General features: G+C 50.9%; 2 protein-coding genes across 2 annotated transcripts; both read left to right on the forward strand.

Moving 5' to 3' along the window:
- Window positions 1–7,455: 7,455 nt before the first annotated feature.
- On the forward strand, window positions 7,456–11,108 carry LOC119092476 (uncharacterized). Its single transcript, XM_037215437.1, has 5 exons — window positions 7,456–7,509; window positions 7,822–8,620; window positions 8,717–10,284; window positions 10,536–10,721; window positions 10,983–11,108. Exons 1-5 carry the CDS (start codon window positions 7,456–7,458, stop codon window positions 11,106–11,108), a joined length of 2,733 nt encoding a protein of 910 aa, XP_037071332.1.
- Window positions 11,109–12,028: 920 nt separating this feature from the next.
- LOC119092477 (diuretic hormone class 2-like) lies at window positions 12,029–17,171 on the forward strand. The gene is made up of 5 exons (XM_037215439.1): window positions 12,029–12,063; window positions 14,690–14,806; window positions 15,985–16,092; window positions 16,737–16,804; window positions 17,137–17,171. Exons 1-5 carry the CDS (start codon window positions 12,029–12,031, stop codon window positions 17,169–17,171), a joined length of 363 nt encoding a protein of 120 aa, XP_037071334.1.
- Window positions 17,172–18,987: the final 1,816 nt, after the last annotated feature.

The raw sequence follows: 18,987 nt of genomic DNA on the forward strand, positions 1-18,987 counted from the left end.
CACGTATACCTTACACTTTTTCGTTTGTTAAGCACTAAAAATGAACTGAACACGCGCTCGCGTGGCCGGCTTGATACCATTCGCTCGTGTGGGGCTTGATTTGAACGCCCCCGATATTTCAGCAGCTAAGAGAGCGAGAGGCACCAACTTCACAGGATGTGTTGGCCTGTACTTAGACTCATTTGGGTCAAAGTTTGAGACTCCTAGGTCATGATCTTCGGGTCAAGTAAGGTCGAACAAGATCAATCTCCAGGCTGGTCTACTAAGTGCCCTCAGAACCCAGATACCTATTCTAAGCAAAAGATTGCAAGATTCTTTAATGCTAGTTACCTTGCTTGACCTTTCGAAGGCAATGGCGACAAAAATCGTACCGGGCTCCTTTGAGTTTTGCATCTGAATAAGCGACAAAAATTACGCTGGGTAGTATGTTCCTAAACAAAATGTTGGCCTGAGTCATTTTAGGTCGGTGACCTATTCTGATATTTGAGAAATGCATGGAAGATGTATAATGCGGCTCATAACATCAATACATTTGGAATGAGCATCGGACACTATCCCATGTAGCAAGTCCCAAAGTACTAGAACAGATTGACTTTGATCTTGGCTTCACCTTCAAAACTGACCTTAGGTCAATCAGATTTGCTCATTTACCTGCTGTGTTGCCTAAGAAAGTATCTCAGAGATGCACGTTCTCGTCTAACACTCCTTGTTGCATCAAATTGAACGACTCCCTAGAGATTGACTTCGCAGAATCCATGCCCTATTTTGACCTACTGTAGGTCAGTGGCCTTACAAGGTGCATTTGAATTTTTAAAAACCAAACGATCCGCTATTCAATTGTCTACAGCATGCAAAATGTGGCGCAGCTGCGCAGCGCCGTTGGGAAAGCATTCTGGAAAACCTTCGAGGGTCAAATTTGGACCCTCCACCAGAGGCGCTGTGTTAAAGGCACTCCTCATAACGGCACTAAGAACGTACGTCTCCCAGGACCATGTCATTTGAAAGGTTAGCACACGTAAGAAGCGTCCTTTCGGATTAGTAACACGTTGGTGTTGTTCTGAACGCTGAGAGGTTCAGCAGTGTGAGACTCACTCGGTGCTTGTCCGGGGAGTGAGGATCGCCGTCGTCGGTCGACGCTGTGCTGCTCCGACCGGGCCGACTGCAAATGCTTGGTGCCCCGCGCTCTATGGCTCCGGCCAACCTTATAAATTCAAGGCCCCACGAGACAAAGCGGTGACCAATGGACCAATGGGGCGAGGTCGCACCGCCAGCCAATCAGAACAGCGCATGCCCACGCGAAACCGGGACCCGTTCAATTAGCCAGGTGATTCACGAACGGTTGCCCAATGAATTCAAAGGATTTAACCAGAGATTGCGCTGCCAAACCTTACCTTGTAGTTAGATATATAGAAAGAAGGGCTTTGTCCTGCTTCAGATACGTGTGCTATACTCGGCTATTGCAGGGACGTTCTCCTTATGCAGCAGTCGGTTGGTCGGTCGGTCAAAATCGGTCTGGTATGGGCCGTATGTGAGCAGACAACTCACCACTGGCACTTGAATTGCGGCAGCGGTTTGAGTTGAAGCGTAGTACCTGACGATCGAACGCAAAAGTGGAATTCCCTAAGTTGCTCAGTGCATTGGCGAGGAACATTATTCACATAGATGAGACGGTGGTGCTAGCCTTATTCCTTGGAGAAAAACCAGGAGAATGGAGATGTATTCGGGTAACATTTTGGCAATATGCCTTTTTTCGAAACAGTGGCCGAAGTGTATGAAGCGGCAACACATCTCAGGTATTGTTTGGATAAAGGCATTCTGCTGAAATATTAACCCAACGTTATCTCCATTCTCTTGGTTTTTCCCCGAGGAATAAGGCTAATGCTTCTGCCTTATCTATATAAAAGTGAAATCATTTCAGCTTTTAGGGGTCTGTCGCAGATGAAAATGGTCTCACCGGTTTTGTTATCTTCAGGCCGTGCTTAAAGCACAATCGCTAAACTTAATGGTAACTGCGATTCCATCAATCTCGGCTTATTTCTGTCCGCCACTGGAATATGGTGCTCACAACAGCAGTATGCCAACAGTGTACATTGCGTTTGGGCTGTGTCGGCGATATGCGGCAGTTTAGATCAACGCTCGACTGAACACCAATGTACCAAAGGCATTCTTCAAAAACAACGGTATCGTTCTGGTGGGGTCAAGAGTAAATGTAATGAAACGAATCGCGGATGAAAACAAAAATTGTATTACTAACAGCCAAACGTGTCGGGGGTATGGAGAATTCCACCGTAACGTAAACGTAAATGTAAACGCAAACGTAAACGTAGCGTAACGTAACGTAAACGTAAACTGGCCAGATGGATCGCGCTTGGACAGATACATGTGGACATGGTTTCCACAGTCGGATTAACCCGCGCCTGGGTGGCCGGTTCATGCTCTTCATTTTGGTGTTGGTCAATCTGATCCCCCCCCCTTCCCAGAGGTCTCAGAAAATAGGACCTAGAGACACTAAATTTACAGGGTGTGTTGGTCTGTACTTGAATGTATTTTTGTCACAGCTTGAGGTTCCTAGATCACGATCTTAGGGTTAAATAACGTCACACAAGATTATATTCCAGGCATATGTCCAAAGTGATCCAGACCTTCTCATGCAACCACCACTTGTTCTAAGGAAAAGGTCACTGGTGCTCACGTAAGGTCAGTAACCTTGCATGAACTTTCCAAGGGCATAGTGACAAAAATGCTAAAGAACTGTTTTGATTTTTTGCATTTAATAAGCGCCGAGTAATGAAACAGGTTGTTTATGCCTGAATCTGACCTTTGGCCCTGACCCCAGGTCAGTGAAATGTGTTAATCCAGGTGTTAAGCCGCCTAGGAACTATCATAGAGATGCATACCAAACAATCTGCTGGTCAATTATCTACAGCTATGCAAAATTTAGCGGCTATGTCGCGCCGTTTGGAAATCCTTTTGGTGAAACCTTTCCGGGTCAAATTGACTTCGCTCCCGAGCAAATGTTAAAACGTCGCGCGCACCCCAGAGGCCATAGCCGCACGCATCTCGCGCACAGCGATGTTCCACTCAGTAAGGGTCTGAGGTGCTTATCCCTCTCATTTGAGATATTTTGGCGGCGGGTGCGTCAGGGGTTCGGCGTGATGTTGATTTTCGGCACGAACGGTCACCATACTGATTGGTGATGAGACCCCCGTTGTCCAGCAATACAGCAATTTCAGTTCTTCAAAGTTGGCCAGCGTGGCATGCCCTCAGATGGGCTCGAACCACCAACCTTCCGGTTAACTGCTGAACACGCTGACCAAAAGCACCACGGAGGCCAATGCTATGTCAAATTCGACTCAAAATCCGTTTGGTTGCTTGGTCCATTTTAAAACGTCGACGGCCGGGAAGTAATGACGCTCAAGTGCTGGCCCAACACACGATGTCTTCAACACGCTGACTGCTGTACCGTCTTCCTGCTGACAGTCTCACGAATCGCCGTGCCTTATGCAGGGCCTTTTCCCGTTGTTCCCGTTGTTTGCATGTCCCAGGACCAGGGGCGTCACTTTGTATACTGATGCTGACATGAGTCCACCCAATGCGCCTCCCCCCCCCCCCCCCAGTGAATATGGACAAAAAAGGAATATTGGACCAAGGAAATGCAAAACATTTTCGTGAAATGTTAGTACACTTGGTGCCTGAAGAAGTCGCGATAGGTTTTATGTTGATTTTGTACGGCATAGCATCCCGTAGATACCTTACATGTCTTGTATTCATCCCAACTCCTTTATACATTAGACCAGTCTACAAAAGTATGCATGTTTTTCACAAGATAATACCTTGGATCAAGACAAAAATATAGCTGCAATATGATACAGCTTTTATACATGTAAGGTGGTTGGTTTTAAGGTAAAAGGGCTTTACAAGGTCGGAAAATGACTACCACGAACGTCAAAATTCAACAACATGGCAAGAACATCATCACCGTAGCGGGATTTCAGCAAAGGTAAGGCTTGGTCCATGAAATATCCCGCACATAAGACGAGCCCTTTAGGATGCGGGGCACGTCACGAGTGCAGCTCTTCTGATCCATTCTTCTTCAGCTGTGAAACATTCCCTTTAACACTCGCCTGGAAGGCCGGCTGAAAACCCCGCGCTCGCGTGGGGGGTCAATTTAACCCCTGAGAACTATGGGGTCAAATGAGGTCAAGCAATGTCAAACTCCAGATTGGTGTGTCAAGTGCCCCATATCTCTTCATGCAACCGCCGTGAACCTAGGCACCTGCTCTAATCAAAAGTTAAATGAGGTCAGTGACCTTGTTTTTCCTTGATATGGTCTAGGTAACAAGATATCTGCAAGATTGCTCAGTTATTGCAAGATAAATAAGCGTCAGGGATTACGCTAGGTGATACATCCCTAAAATCGAAGTGTTGAACTGGGTCTTTTAGGTCAGTGACTTACTCCGATCTTGAATAAGCCCGTAGATCATGTCTGTTGCGGGCCCTGTCATCAATAGATTCGAAGCAAGCACCAGAAACGACCCCACAAAATCAAGCTCTCGAGAATAAAAACAGGTTAGCCTTGACCTCGTTCTGAGCTTACTACCAAAACTTGGGTCAACGGAATTAGTTTTGTTTGTAATTTCACTTGGCTAATTACCTAAGAAACTACCTTATGTATATATGGCTTCGTCCAACACTCCGTCGCTGCATCATATTGAACGATTCCGTAGAAACGTCGTTCGCTGACAGCGATGGCGTGACCTGCTGTAGGTTCGCAACCTTTCAAGGTGAATCTTATTTTTAATCTCAGACGATCCATTATTTAATTCTCTGCAGCTACGCGCATCATGTTAAGTGTCATGTTTTCGGATCAGTTACTATGCGGCTCTATCTTTGTCGTGTCCAACACCTTCACATTTGTTTCCAGCTGAGAAGTGTATAGTTGCAATTATCATAAAACATGGTAAATGATCTCGGAAATTAGCGCAATGCTAGACATGAAACTCTTTGTGTAAAGCAACATGTTTTGCAAAAAATAATATATGTCTAAATTTGTTATGTCCACCACCTTAGCTGAGATTTAACCTGTTTGGTGCAGGACGGGGGAGCGGGCAGGAGCATTCCCCATCATCCATTCATTGGGTCCGGAGGGCGATGGGCCCCTCGGTACCCGCGATCAGTGGCTCGATGATATTGACCGAATGCCGAAAGTGCCAGTTTGCGGTCGCATTAACAAGCGCTCGGGTGGGAGTCAAATGAACCCCTCCCCGAAGCTTTTCAGAAATGGTTTCTAAAGGTGCGGCGTAGCCGCGCTAAATTTTGCATCGCTGTAGACAATTGAATAGCGGATTCTTGGGTATAAAAATTTAGCTACATCTTGTAAGGTCGCTGACGCACGACATGTAAAAGTCAGGCCATGAATTCAGCGAAGTTTATTTTTTGGGAATCGCTTAAACTAATGAAGCAACGGGATGTTGGACGAAACATGCATTTCTGCGATGCATTTTTAGGCAACGCAACGACGAGACAAATTTCATTGACCTAGGGTCAGGTGTCAAGGTCAGACGAAGCTCAAAACCAACCTGCATTATTACTTTAGGTTTGCTGTGGGCAGTAGGTAGAGCTAGTGTTGCTTTCTAATTTATTGATCACATGAACCGCATCAGACGTATTCCACGGACTTCTTAGGGGTTAGAAAACGTCACTGACCAAGAATGACCGAGGTTAACTTTTTTGGAACAAACAGTCCAGCGTAGTCTTTGTCGCTTATTCAAATGTAAAACTCGAAGCGGTTTTGTACGATCTTTGTCACCGTGAACTTTGACAGGCTAAACAAGGTCAATGACCTTAATGAGCATGCAGTCTTTTGCTTAGGACAGGTGTCTAGGTTTTTGGGATGCTTCAGAGACCAACCTAGTTTCACATTGTTTGAACTTGTTTAAACCGAAGGTCATGACCTAGGAACCTCAAACTCTGCACGAAGTGAGTTCACGCACAGGCTAGTACACCCTGTGAGTTTGCTGTTTCTGGATTTCGTAGTTCCTTAAGCTTCACGGGGTCAAGTTGCCCCCCCCCCCCCCCTCTTCCCCACCCACCCACCTGAGCGAACGGTATCCAGCCTGCCACCCGGGCGCGTGTCAAGAGGCTGCGATTCGCAGCTCCCGGCCCTCTGATGTCAACCAGAGGGCCTCTCGTGCCCATTGGAATAGTGGGCATCTCTGTTGACCAGCCATACCAAACAGTCGGCTCCATTTCGGTATGGGCCCATTGTCCAGGCAGGGACTAGACCGGGGTCCGCAATTGTCACTGAATAACTCTTGCACTAATCGGGGTCCCTGAAACTATGACCGGCTCTTCTGATGATCAGGGGCCCAAAGGGCTTAAACGGGGATCACTTTTTGTCGTTAAAAATCTTGACTGCGGCATGTCTTTCACCTGCGCAGTTTTGAATCTGTTGCTCTGAATACATTGGCAGATAAAGAAAGGCGAAAAATAGATATTCCACCTTCGCGCCGAGTCCATGGTGCTGTTAGTGCTAACCCGTACCAAATATCAATCTAACCATTGTACGGATGAAAACTAAAATTCGGAACACGTTCCATGCGGAGGTATTGATTTCATAAAGCATTGAAAAACACTGCCTCCTGATTCATGGTCACTTTTGCTCTCCCTTTGACCGCCACTTGGCATTAGCTGTTCGTCCAACGTCTCGTGACTGATGGAAACTGTAGCGTCGAGTGTCAGTGCTGCTTCCTTAACGGCTGCAAGGAAACGTGCTCAGGGCGGTTTTATCCATTTTTTCATTCAATGGCTCAGAAAAAATAACAATTTTGGGTGAACATGGGTGGACGACATCAATGACAATTGTGGGCCTGGTTTCCATCTGTGCGGAGTCCCCCATATATCTATGGAAATCATGACGAAAAATCCGGTTATGCTACTGACGTTATTGGCCTAGAAAATCCAAATGAGCCACTGTAGAATCCCCAGAGGTCACGGTCGCGGCTCCCAGCAGCGGCGACACCGGCCCCGCGGCTCATTGCGTCTGCTTCGTTGAAGGAGTTTGAGGCGTGGAGAAACAAGTTTGACGGCTACCGTCTACTCGTGGTCCTGGACGACCTATCCCAAGCGGAGCAGAGGGCTGCTTTGCTCGCGCTGCTGGATGACGACTGGGTCAGGGTTGTCAGATTCGGGCTGCATCAGTAGACGGGCGCAGCGATCGACGAGATCGTCCTGGACATGCAGCAGCATCTACGTCGCCAGCGCAACATCATCATCGATCGTTGTGACTTCAACACGCGCGTGCAGCAGCAGGGCGAGACATTCGACGAGTTTCTCTGCGCGCTGGGGGAGACGGCGTCGTTCTGAGACTTCTGCACGCTCTGCATCGATGACCGGCTCCGAGACCGGCTGGTGGTCGGCGTTTGAGATGAGGACGCCAGGCGCCGGATGCTGGAGATGCCGGAGCTGACGCTGCAGTCGGCAGCCCACATCTGCCGTGCGTCTGAGAACGCCAGCAGCAGCACGTCAGCCATCTGGCAGCCGGTGACGTCATCGCTGGCCAAGCCATCTCGATACCAGCGAGATAAGCGATCGTCGTCAGCGGTGAAGTCTGGAGAGAAGTGCGCCCGCTGCGGCAGAGCGGCTCACCGGGATGAGCAGAGGTGTCCGGCGGTTGGGCGCCCATGCTTTCACTGCCAGGAGCAGGGACACTTCACGGCTGTTTGCCGGCGCCAGCATGCTGAACCACAGAGGCGCGGCAGGAGCAACAGTCGGCGCCGTCAGGACCGCCGAAGCGGTTCACGCGTTCAGTCACCCGTCCAGGTTGTGCAGCAGGTGACGGCAGCGCCGGCCCAGGGCGTCAGACGGGTTCCCGACGCCCGTGTACGGGGTGTCTCGGCGCGCTGTTTGCCACGGGTCGAGCTGCAGCTTTATCGACCGGGCGGAGGCGGAACGACCACGACCTACTGGACGCCCGACACCGGAGCTGAGACGTCGGCTGTGTCGCTGCGGTATGCCGAGAGGTTCGGCATCAGCCGGAGCAATCTGACGCCACCGACAACCAGGCTGCTCAGCGCGGACAGCAGGGAGATGCAGTGTTTCGGCACCTGCAGCCTCACACTTCAGCTCGGGCGAGTTCAACACACCGTGGAGGCGGCGGTCGTGAAGATGCTGAATGGCCCGTTGCTCTCGTGGCACGACAGCATCAAGCTCGGCATTCTTCCCGAGAACTACCCTCAGCAGATAAAGGCGATGACGATGACTGCAGCTGCTGGAGATGCTGTTGGAGATGCTGCTGGAGTTGCTGCTGAAGAGGATGTCGACCGGGAGGAGGCCGATGACGACCATAGATCTTCAACACGAGATAGCCGATGTGTGAAGACAACGACGCAGAAGATGCCGCCGCGGTGGAATCCCAAGACGGTGGGAGCGGCATCTCGCGGAGTACCGCCGCTCCACGACAGACAGGAGCACTTCAGCCAAATGAAGGCCGCCTTCCCGCGGGTGTTTGATGCTTCAGGTCCCCTGCGGGAGATGGCTGGCGGAACAATGAAGATCGAGCTCACGGAAGATGCCGTCCCGCTCGCGACCCACGCCCCTCGCGCCATCCCGTTCTGTTGGCGTGATGAGGTACGGGAGCAGCTTGACGACATGATACGGAAGGAAGTCATCGAGCCAGTGGGTCATCCGACGCTCTAGTGCCATCCTCTGGTGCCAGTGCCCAAGACGTCAGAGAACGGAGCGGTGTCTGGATGTCGCCTGACTGTCGACTTCACCAGGCTGAACAAGTTCGTAAAGAGACCCGTGCATCCCGTGAGAAGCACGCACGACGCGGTGGCATCCATCGGCACAGAGGCCAGATTCTTCACCAAGCTCGACGCAAAGGCCGGCTATCATCAGATCCCCATCAGAGAGGAGGACGAGGACCTCACCACCTTCATAACGCCGTGGGGACGGCTCCGGTTCCGGAGGGCGGCCATGGGACTGGTCTCCTCTGGTGACGTCTGCAGCCAGAGAGGCGACCAAGCCCTGGGAGACGTGCCACGGACTTGCAAGATCGTCGATGACGTCATCGCATGGGACTCCGACTACAACGGCCATCTGCGGCACGTCTGGAACATCCTCGCCCGCTGTGAAGACAACGGAATCACTCTCAACACGAAGAAGTGTGTCTTAGCGGCGGAAACAGTCGACTTCTGTGGCTTCACAGTCGGAACCAGTGGCTACACGCCGGACAGTAAGAAGACGGCGGCGGTCTCCAATTTCCCACAGCCGGAGTGTCTGACGGATCTCAGGTCCTTCCTCGGCCTGGTCCATCAGATGGGAGCGTTCTCTCCAGACGAAGCGCGCGCCGCAGAGCCGCTGCGTCAGCTCCTCCGTCCACGGAACGCATGGCTGTGGACGGAAGAGCACACCAAGGCCTTCAACGAGGTCAAGACGGTGCTGGTAAAGCCGCCGGTTCTGGGTTTCTTCGACCCGAATAGGAGGACGGTCCTTGAGACAGACGCAGCACGCCTGAAGGGCCTCGGTTTTTGTCTCAGGCAGCAAGATAAAGCAGGAAACTGGCGCCTGATCCAGTGTGGATCACGCTTCCTGACAGACACGGAAACAAGGTACGCCGTAATCGAAGTCGAGATGTTGGCCATTGTCTGGGCCATGAGGAAGTGTGCCATCTACCTGCAAGGGATGCAGAAGTTTGAAGTCGCTACCGATCACCGGCCACTCAACCCCATTCTGAACGGGGAGAGTCTACAGGATGTTGCCAATCCTCGTCTCCGTCGCCTGCGGGAGTGCCTGGCGCCCTACAACTGCGTGGCAGTATGGAGGCAGGGGAAGCTGCACGCCATTCCCGACGCCCTGTTGAGGCACCCGGTCGAGAAGCCCACTGGAGATGACGAGACCACCGGAAAGGAGATCTCCTGCCAGCTCTCCAGCATGGCGATCCATGCTGTGACCAGCACCGACGGAGATGGGACAGCTGCATCACCGTTCGAGGACACGGCGCTGTCGGCGGTGCAAGCGGCTTCAGAGCGCGATCCTGAGATCTTGGCCCTCAAAGAAGCCGTGCTGTCTGGCTTCCCTGACCACAAGTCCGAAGCAGACCCACAAGTTCGACCATACTGCAACATGCGGGATCGACTGGCGGTAGACGGTGACCTGGTCATCTGCGGACAGCGGATCGTCGTCCCCAGCAGCCTGCGACGGGACGTTCTGGAGAAGCTGCATGCCAGCCATCAGGGGAAGAAAGAACAAAAAGAAGAGCGAGACAGGTGGTCTACTGGCCAGGTATCGACCACGACATCTCCAACGTAGTGAAGGCCTGTCAAGAGTGTCGGCTTCATCTCCCGAAGCAACAGAAGGAGCCGATCATCCAGATGTGTCTGCCAGCAAGAGTCTTTGAAGTCGTCTCGGTGGATTTCTTTGAATATGGTGGGCGTCCGTACCTGGTGTACGCCGACAGGCTGTCGGGATGGCCCTGGGTCTCTCACATGGGCCGGACGGCATCAGCACATCAGCTGACAACCAGTCTTCGGCAGGTATTCGCGTCGACTGGAGTGCCCAGTGTGCTCCTGAGCGACGAAAGACCCCAGTTTGCGGCCAAGAAGACCAGAGACTTCCTGGCCAAGTGGGGTGTCGAGCACCAGCTGTCCTCGCCGCATTACCCTCAGGCGAATGGGCACGCGGAAGCAACAGTGAAAGCCGTCAAGAGGCTCCTCAAGAAGGTGACTGCCAGCGGTGGCCTCGATACGGACGCATTCGCGGAGGGGCTGCTGGAACTTCGAAACTCTCCGAGAGCGGACGGACGATCGCCAGCTCAAGTGCTCCTCGGCCATCCGCTGAGGTCGATGATCCCAGCTCACCACAGCTCCTTCGCCAAGTGCTGGCAAGAGCGTGCTGATGTATGCGACCGGCGCGCAGCGGAACGACGTCGCAGAGAGGCTGACTACTACGACGCTTCAGAACGTTCACATCGCCCTCTACAGCTGGGTCAACACGTGCTGCTCCAAGACCCCCGCATCGGCCTCTGGGACAGCACCGGTGTCATCAGCGGAGTCAGCCAGCAGCGCCGCAGCTTCCTGATCCGCGCACCATCTGGACGCGTATACTGACGGAACAGGCGCTTCCTGCGTCCGTTACGTCCACTGATCTCGGAGGGCATCAAATCGCCAGCGGCTACACTAGCGTGTGAACCAACGAGTTCCGTCGCTGTGGCAGTGGCGCACCCGACGTCTGATGCGCCAGCGTCCCTGGATGTGGAGCGGGCGCCGCCTGAAGCTGCAACAGAGCAGCCTGGAGCGCCGCAGACGTCACCTGAAACAACTCGGACGTCATCTGAGGCGGCCCTATCGCTGCCTGAGACTACAGCATCATCACATGGAGGGGAGCAGACGTCACCTGTAGCTGTGCAGGCGTCACCAGGACCTGCAGCGAACAGCGAGGCTCGCTCACACTCGGCACGCCCATCACCGCAGACCGCAACCGCACCGTTGCGCCGAGGAGAGCGCAACAGGCGGAGGCCAGAGGGGCTGCAAGTGCGGTGGGGTACATGTACTTACCAAGAGTGATCGTCGCACTGAAGGTGATGTTATGGGATGCATTTTGCGGCCCCGGGGAGGGGAGATGTGATGCAATTGTGCGTGTCGTTTTCTTTTGCGGAGTGCGTTGTTTTGTTTTGCGTTTTTTGGCAACAATGCACCCTGTGATCCCAGAGGGGAGGTGTAATGTTCTGAAGGGCCACGTGGCGGCGCTAGTGCTGCCCCCTGCCTGATTTGAAGAGATACAGTTCTAAGCCCGGATCCGCCGTGTCTGGACGCTCCGCCAAGCCGTGTACCGACAGAGCACGGACTGAGAACATAACAGCAAGCAAGCTGGCTCTCGACCAAGCCAGATCAATATCGTTATTTTTTAAACGTGCATGGTTTCTTTGGTCCTCAGCCATGCCTTCCGCTACAGCGCTAGCATGTTCGCAACACATGGCCCGCGCGTGATGTACACAGTTGGCATGGTGCTAGGCTGTACGTTAGAAGCCATGGGGGATGAAGAGAACTGGGGTCACAGAACAAGGTATAGGATTAGGCTTCTTAGCACGGACTTAACATTTTAATTCCATTGAGATTATTGTCATTCGCGTCAGATCCCATGCAACTGAATGTTGCCACTTTTGGGTTTGGTCGTTGACCGTAACACGGGGACTCAACCTGCTCTCGCAATTCAAATAGTACTAATTTGTCATCCTCTCACATATAACCCTGCCAGGCCGACCTTTGCAGCATTGCTGCTGCATTAAGAGGAGGCCCCTGCAAGAGGCGATTGCAATAAGCGTATCAAAAGCAGGGCTAAGTCGCTTTGTTCCACGCATCTACCTAAAGGCCAACGTTTTGGTAGACCTCTGGTAAAACTTTTTGGTTGAGCCTAGAGGGTGTTCTACAATTACATGGGGTTTTGGACTGGACCAGGCATATTAAAGGCCTTTTGGTGCTGTTCACGATCATATTTTGTTTAAGGCCTAAGCCCCTCTAGTTTCCGACCTACACGCCCGCCAAAATCGGGAAGGCATGTCGGGTGTAGCATTTCAAAAACACCCAGGCAATCAAAACGTCATGATAACGTTGTTTAAATCCCACCATTCCATACACCATGTGACAATTATGGCCGAGAAAAACATTGTCATTGTCATTGTTTTGAAAAAAGAAATCCCAATAATTGTCGAGGCGCTCATATCCCACGTTCGTGAGCGCGATTTCCGGACATAACGGCCGTCAATTGGCTCTTAATCAATGTTGTGCAAGGCAGGATGACGTATCCAAGCCATGACACTTTAAGGAGCATGTTCACTAACAGAAAATTGTGCTGTCTAGAGCAGTCTTTTCCACTTAAAAGGTATTCCAGCCATTATGAGATAGGTTGTTTCACTATACATGATGCTTATGTCAACATTTTAAAATGTGGAGCATTTCCTTTAATTTCATCGACAGCTTTTTGGAAACCACGCGGCTAGTGAACGGGTCCGGTTTCGCGTGGGCCGAGGGCTGTTCTGATTGGCTGAGGGCGCGGCCTCGCCCCATTGGTCCATTGGTCGCCGCTGTCTCGTGGGGAATTGAATATAAGGTGCCGGAGAGGCGGCACCAGCATCGCAGTCGGCGGTGGAGCAGCACAGCGGCGACCACGAGGCGATCTCCTCCCGGGACAAGCACCGAGTGAGTCTCACGTTGTTGACCATCAGCGCTGTTATGGGGACGTTTCAAGGTAAATTTCAAGTACTTAACAGTGGAGGGTGCGTGCATATAAGGACGTAAGTGAGCGGACATGCTTGTTATAACACATAAGGCTAAGGGGGCATTTTCCATCTTGTAACGTGTACAATGCTAGTTGTCAGTAACCTATTGGTGAATTATTGATAACTTTCATTATTGGGCAACTCAATAGCGATCAAGCTTTCGCTGCCACTTTCAGGTGACAGTAATTTTCGTGAGAAAAAGTAACATCAAAGTCGTCCATTGTATTTTTCTGGGTACCGTCCATGTTTTTAGCGGACTCTAACGTTGCTGCTGTTGTCCAAATGATCACTTATGTGTCGTGGTGAACTGTAGTTAAATCTCGCTTGGAGAAATTTCGTTGAGAATACGTTGTTCTGTTACATGTCACATTATTACGTAGCTGAATTTGATATAGTGCATTTCACAAATAGCTTAAACTGCAATTTAAGCTTTCTAACGATGTGCTGGGCACCATGAGTCTTTAACTGGAATGTCATGCACTGGCAGCAGCTTTCAGTTTATTTTCACAAGACTGAGGTTTGGAGCCTTTAGTAGCGATTTTGCACAGATAAAACGTCTGCATAAAATAACGTTTCTGGACACTGTTCAGACAGTGGAAAGCTAAGAACGAATCAGTCAACCAACCTATGGCCAGATATCAACCTGGAAGCAATCGAGACTTTTTGGTCTGGTCTGGTGGGTTGCCTAGCTTCCACGGTTTGCGATCGAGCCTTTCATCCGGAGGCCATGATCGAGTGCCTGTCCTGCAAACAGTAGACAAACCAAGGTCACCCCGACCTGTCCCGAGCCAATGCTGTGAGTGACTGCTGCTGAGTGACCAGACGGTCTTAACCAGGCCCACACAGAGCTCCGTTCAGTGCAGCCCGGCTCAGTGACCACCAGCCTGCCCCAGACTGACGACGGTTGCCCACGTGCCGGTCACTGAACGCTCACATCCGGCCGGGGACGGCCTGATGTACTGCGGTACAGCCTACTAGTCCAGCTTCCACCGGCTGGTTGCTGGTGCAGCTTCGGTGCAGACTTGGCCGGTGCAGTGTTGGCTAAGGCTTCACTAACCCTCATACAATGGTATACAAATCATAGAATGATGTACAAATCATACAAAAAATACAAAAAAGCATACAAAGGGACAATCTTACTTCAACGTGGTGGCCTGAAAGCTGATTCGTTCTATCAAAATACACATATCCAGTCACAACATAACCCTGGAAATTATTCTGCTGTATGCTTCGGACACAGCGCACGGCACGTAAAATATAGCTGTCCAACATGACATGTTTCGCCATCGGACACTCACTCAACCATATCATGGCCCGACTTTGGCCTGACCTTGGCTTGGTCTGACACTGGCCCGACCTTTGCCTGACCCTGAGCCATGATCCTTGTCTCACCCAGACCAGCCCTCGTTTCAGGCTCATGACTCGTCACGCATCCGCTATCAGCGCCTGCACCTGGCTAGCTGCCATCGTCTGCTTCGTCTTTTGCTGGTCCTTCAGCAACGCGAGCACGCACATGGAGAACGCTGAGAGGTAAGCATCTCCGTGCGCGTGTGATGAATGAGAAGAAGCTGGGAGAGCTCGGAGTTTATGATTTATTTTGGAAGGAAAAGAGCTGTTCTGATATCGGCATGATCCTCTCAGGGCTCAGTTCAATGTATTTGTTCAGGGTGGTACAGCTTTACAAATGATATGTTTAAGTCCAACAGCATATCCGTGGAATTAAAGACAACTTCATCCACGGAGCAAATGGTTGTGTTCTTGCCAGTAATAGCTCGTTGGTTCAAAACCACAGTGTTGTGTTGCTGCTCATCCAAACACAACTAAAAGTCGGTGTCTGGTCCTACAGCTCTCACTTGGCCTGTCTCATGATGGCCTACATTTAAGAGCTGCGGGTAATGCATTCACTGATACGCAACATCATTGTCGCAATAGAAAACTTGCACTGTCCTCGCATACGATCAGTTTTGTCGCAAGTAGAAAATTTAGCTTCATGCTAAATTAAACACACATGAACCACCCTCACTGGGTTGGGGGATAGCAAAGGCGCGATGAAAAATAATGCGGACGAAATGCACAGCTAAAAGGAGACGGGGTTCCATGCTTCCCACCCGCAAGCTCAAACACTGTATATCATATTAGATGGTCGGTGGCAGACAGTCTATGGTATTCGTATTTAGTCCTGACTGTACTCCCTCTACAAAAAAACCTTCCCTCAGCTGATCGGGATTGAGTGGTGTGAGAAAGGTTCCATATTACGAATGGAGCTTTTTGTGGAGTTCTGCAATGCAGAATTAAATATTAATCGAAGATGTATGTGCAATGATCAAACATGTCAATGAGTTGGTGATTTATGTCTCGTTATCCAGCATCATGGCATGGCAACATCTCATCATGTGTGGCGCCGTGGTTGTCATAGGACGGGCATGCTTCAGTTTACTCGTTTAACGTATTTTCCGTAATTGATATAAAGTGCTCCACAGAGTACAAACAGGACAGTTAGAGTCATCCCAGGCTTTCCATAATAGACATAATTTGTTTTGTTTTACCATGAGAAGCAGAAAAAGTTTCCAAATATTTGAACTATTAGCGTAAAGCCATCCAAAATCGATGATGATGCGCGTGGACGAATATCAGGTTGCAAATCGCCAAATTATCATCATTTGATGATTGTGCAGAGTGCTCGTTTGACGCTAATTTTCACTGTACAGAAAATCATGGGCGGACGACGTGGAGAACATGCAGAACGACCTCTACGTCAGCAAGCTGGTTAATCGGCTGCGCGCGCTCAACGACGCCGAGGAGATCGGCCTGGCCCAGTAAGAACTAAACAGATTCTTCCGAAAGCACGTGCCGTTCTTCCGCCTGCACAGGGCGCCGGCCATGCCTACCGCGAATAGGTCACCAGGGCTCCAATAGATGTCGCTGCCTGCCGCCTGGCTGTTCGAGCATCGCGGTCTGGCCAAGAAAAGATACCGCTACGGAAAGCGTTGACATTTAGTCCACCTGGACTTCCAAACCTACCCGGCGAAATACGAAATGCGGTCATTTAATTACTCATTTTCTGTGAACCACTTATCTCTGTTATAATTGGACATGATAAATGGTGTCGCAGGTGACCAATGCTCTACGCTTTATACCCTTTTTATGACCATTGGAATTGGCCAATGGAATTGGCCTAAAAAGGTGACAGATTAGGCAGCATGTTAGAGTCTCAAAAACATACCTATTTTTTACCATCGTCACGTGTCCTGTCGCGTTGGGCACCACAAATATGTGAACTTTACACGTTACTTATGTGTTAACCTTACAAGTAAGAAGTCACACTTTTTTCTGCGGCCAAATCCAGAGAAATCCAAAATACACCTATGGTCTCGAAATGTGCTAAACAACCAACGCACGCCCCATATATAGCGTATCGAGGGGGCAGCCTTGAAATTCTGGCCTGCGTCCTTCCCCACAGCAAGCGCGGGCTGGACTTCGGCCTGGGCCGCGGCTTCTCGGCCGCGCAGGCAGCCAAGCACAAGATGGGTCTGGCGGCTGCGGCCTTCCCTGGCGGACCCGGCCGCCGGCGACGCTCCGTCGAATAAACGCTCCATCTGCAAACCTCGACCACCATCTGATGTGCCCTCCTGTGCCCGGGCGGTTCCGTGTGGAGCTGTCGGTGCCAGCTGGGGCGTCCCCCAGCCATCCTCGGCGGACCGGATCCGGTGGTCATGTGGGATCAGCTGACTCCGGCAGCCCGGGCCGCTGTAGGCCCGTAAGCCGACCAAAGAACGCTGTAGAGTTAGCTGGAGAGGCCGAAGATGGTCTAAACCGTGGTGGGACCGCCTTAGCCTCAGCTGATCCCGCTGATTCTCAAGGGCTCCTGGTCTGTCGCTTCTCCGCCATCGGCTGAAATTGCACTTGTTGTTCACGCACGCACGGGGACGGCCTTATCGTTTTTACTATGCCGGAACCACATACTGGTAGCTGTTGGACAGGGTTGTAGGGTGTGCACCGTTCACTTTGCTGCGCTCCACATAATCTCAATAGAAGCCGTCATCCGGCACCCATGTTTTACCTGATGGGGCATCTCTCGCAGCCAATTGGAGTTTGAGCGATGGTCTTAACGTCCACGTGATCCTTGCGTCGATCAAATCAATAGCGACACATGTTGAGGCCAGTTTTCCCACGTACCACCCTGCCAATGGACAGCACCATTAAAGCATCTACGTGTGCGAGAAAATAATACCGTGTTTATGTTAAATAGGTAGTGTATCTTGCCCATTATTGCAGAAATATACGTTACTGACACTGTCTTTTGATGAACGGCCATCATCATCAACCTCGGAGGAAGCGGCAGAACTCGTATACTGATAGCCACAGATGACCGTCAGCTCTGAAGCACGCGTGCGGCGCACAGGCACGAGGTCATCTGACCTTTGGCAGGACTAGAGTGACATGATCCTGCCGGCCGAAACCAGCCCATAGGAAAACGGCACACTTTATTTCCCTCTGAACGCGCTGCCTCTGCGCTGCTGAGTAATTCTCAACGCGCTGATGCATTAAAGTTTGCGCATATAGACAAACGCGTCCACACAAGCAGACCCCTGGAACAGTTGCTGCGGATGATAGCAGGACCCGCAGACACACCAGCAAAAACGAACAACACACGCGACACGCCCATCCATGCTACGTTCTGGTGACATCCAGAGCAGTGGAGCAGATATAGGGCCAATCCTGAAAAATCGCGCAACAGCGGAGATAATATTTTGTTTTGGTTATGTTCAATTTTAACTTTGTAATCACACATTCATTCTTGTTCTGCCTGTCAAGGTATGTTCAGTGCTATTTCTTTCAATTGCATGATTTCCTAATGAACCTATTAGTCAGTTGGCATGCTAACAGCTAACATCGTTTTTGCTACAACCTATTTTGTTCAGCTTCATGATCAGCTAAAACATTCCCATTTCAGTGTGGAACTCCGAAATTTTTGTGAATTCTAACTCCAGGTGGATGTATTCAAGCAGTGGCATGCGTCTCAGACAACAACTATGTACCAGCGGTGTAGTTTTCCATTTAGTTGGCGAGGGATGGCTCCATCCCTTGACTTTAAGACGAATTTGGGTAAAATCCGTGCAGACACCATTTGTTGCCGTGTTTTGCGGATGGGCTACGCATTTTGCACTGTTCAAAACTGCCAATTAATTTGCGGGACACCACTCCTAATATGTACAAACTAGCATCAAATAACGCAGCCCATGCAAGGATTATTTGCAGAGGACGCTAGTGGACGCAGTTTCCCGGCTCAGCGATTGGAAATTCGTTGCGGGCTGGGCTCTGTATGGATTAGGTACACATTAAATAGCTCTGCGCTGCTCGACCGGGTTAAATGTGTGGATCTGATTCGAATCTGGGCGCAGGAACATCAATGCATCGCGATCATTTTTACGCGCGAGATCTGTTCTGCTTCCATGGCGAAGTGGAAGTGAGCTGGACATGCGATGTGTTGGTGCCGTTTATAATCCCTGGGGCGCGCGCGACGAGTTAACCAAGCTGTGGAAAACACGTCTACTAGCACTTCTCTAAATGCGATCTACTTGACCCGTTTGGTCTTGTTTGGGATTTGACAGAATGCCGAAGGAAGATCTGCTGGCAAATGCTCAAGGCGGGGCCAACATGACCCGTGCGACCATGCCGGAGTAGTGGATGGACGCGAAACCCTTCGAGCC

The sequence above is a fragment of the Pollicipes pollicipes genome, unplaced genomic scaffold, assembly GCF_011947565.3.
Source record: "Pollicipes pollicipes isolate AB1234 unplaced genomic scaffold, Ppol_2.1 Scaffold_3447;HRSCAF=4054_pilon_pilon_pilon, whole genome shotgun sequence".
Classification (NCBI taxonomy): domain Eukaryota; kingdom Metazoa; phylum Arthropoda; class Thecostraca; order Pollicipedomorpha; family Pollicipedidae; genus Pollicipes; species Pollicipes pollicipes.

Bases quoted from the DNA above. Each gene is read 5' to 3' on its own strand.
- LOC119092476 (XM_037215437.1), top strand. From the start codon at position 7,456: ATGCCGGAGCTGACGCTGCAGTCGGCAGCCCACATCTGCCGTGCGTCT. The intron at 10,285-10,535 runs GTATCGACCACG...AGTCTTCGGCAG, and splicing joins ACAGGTGGTCTACTGGCCAG to GTATTCGCGTCGACTGGAGT. The intron at 10,722-10,982 runs GTGACTGCCAGC...CGCCCTCTACAG, and splicing joins TCAAGAGGCTCCTCAAGAAG to CTGGGTCAACACGTGCTGCT.
- LOC119092477 (XM_037215439.1), top strand. From the start codon at position 12,029: ATGGGGGATGAAGAGAACTGGGGTCACAGAACAAG. The intron at 12,064-14,689 runs GTATAGGATTAG...CCCTCGTTTCAG, and splicing joins AACTGGGGTCACAGAACAAG to GCTCATGACTCGTCACGCAT. The intron at 16,093-16,736 runs GTAAGAACTAAA...CCTTCCCCACAG, and splicing joins GAGGAGATCGGCCTGGCCCA to CAAGCGCGGGCTGGACTTCG.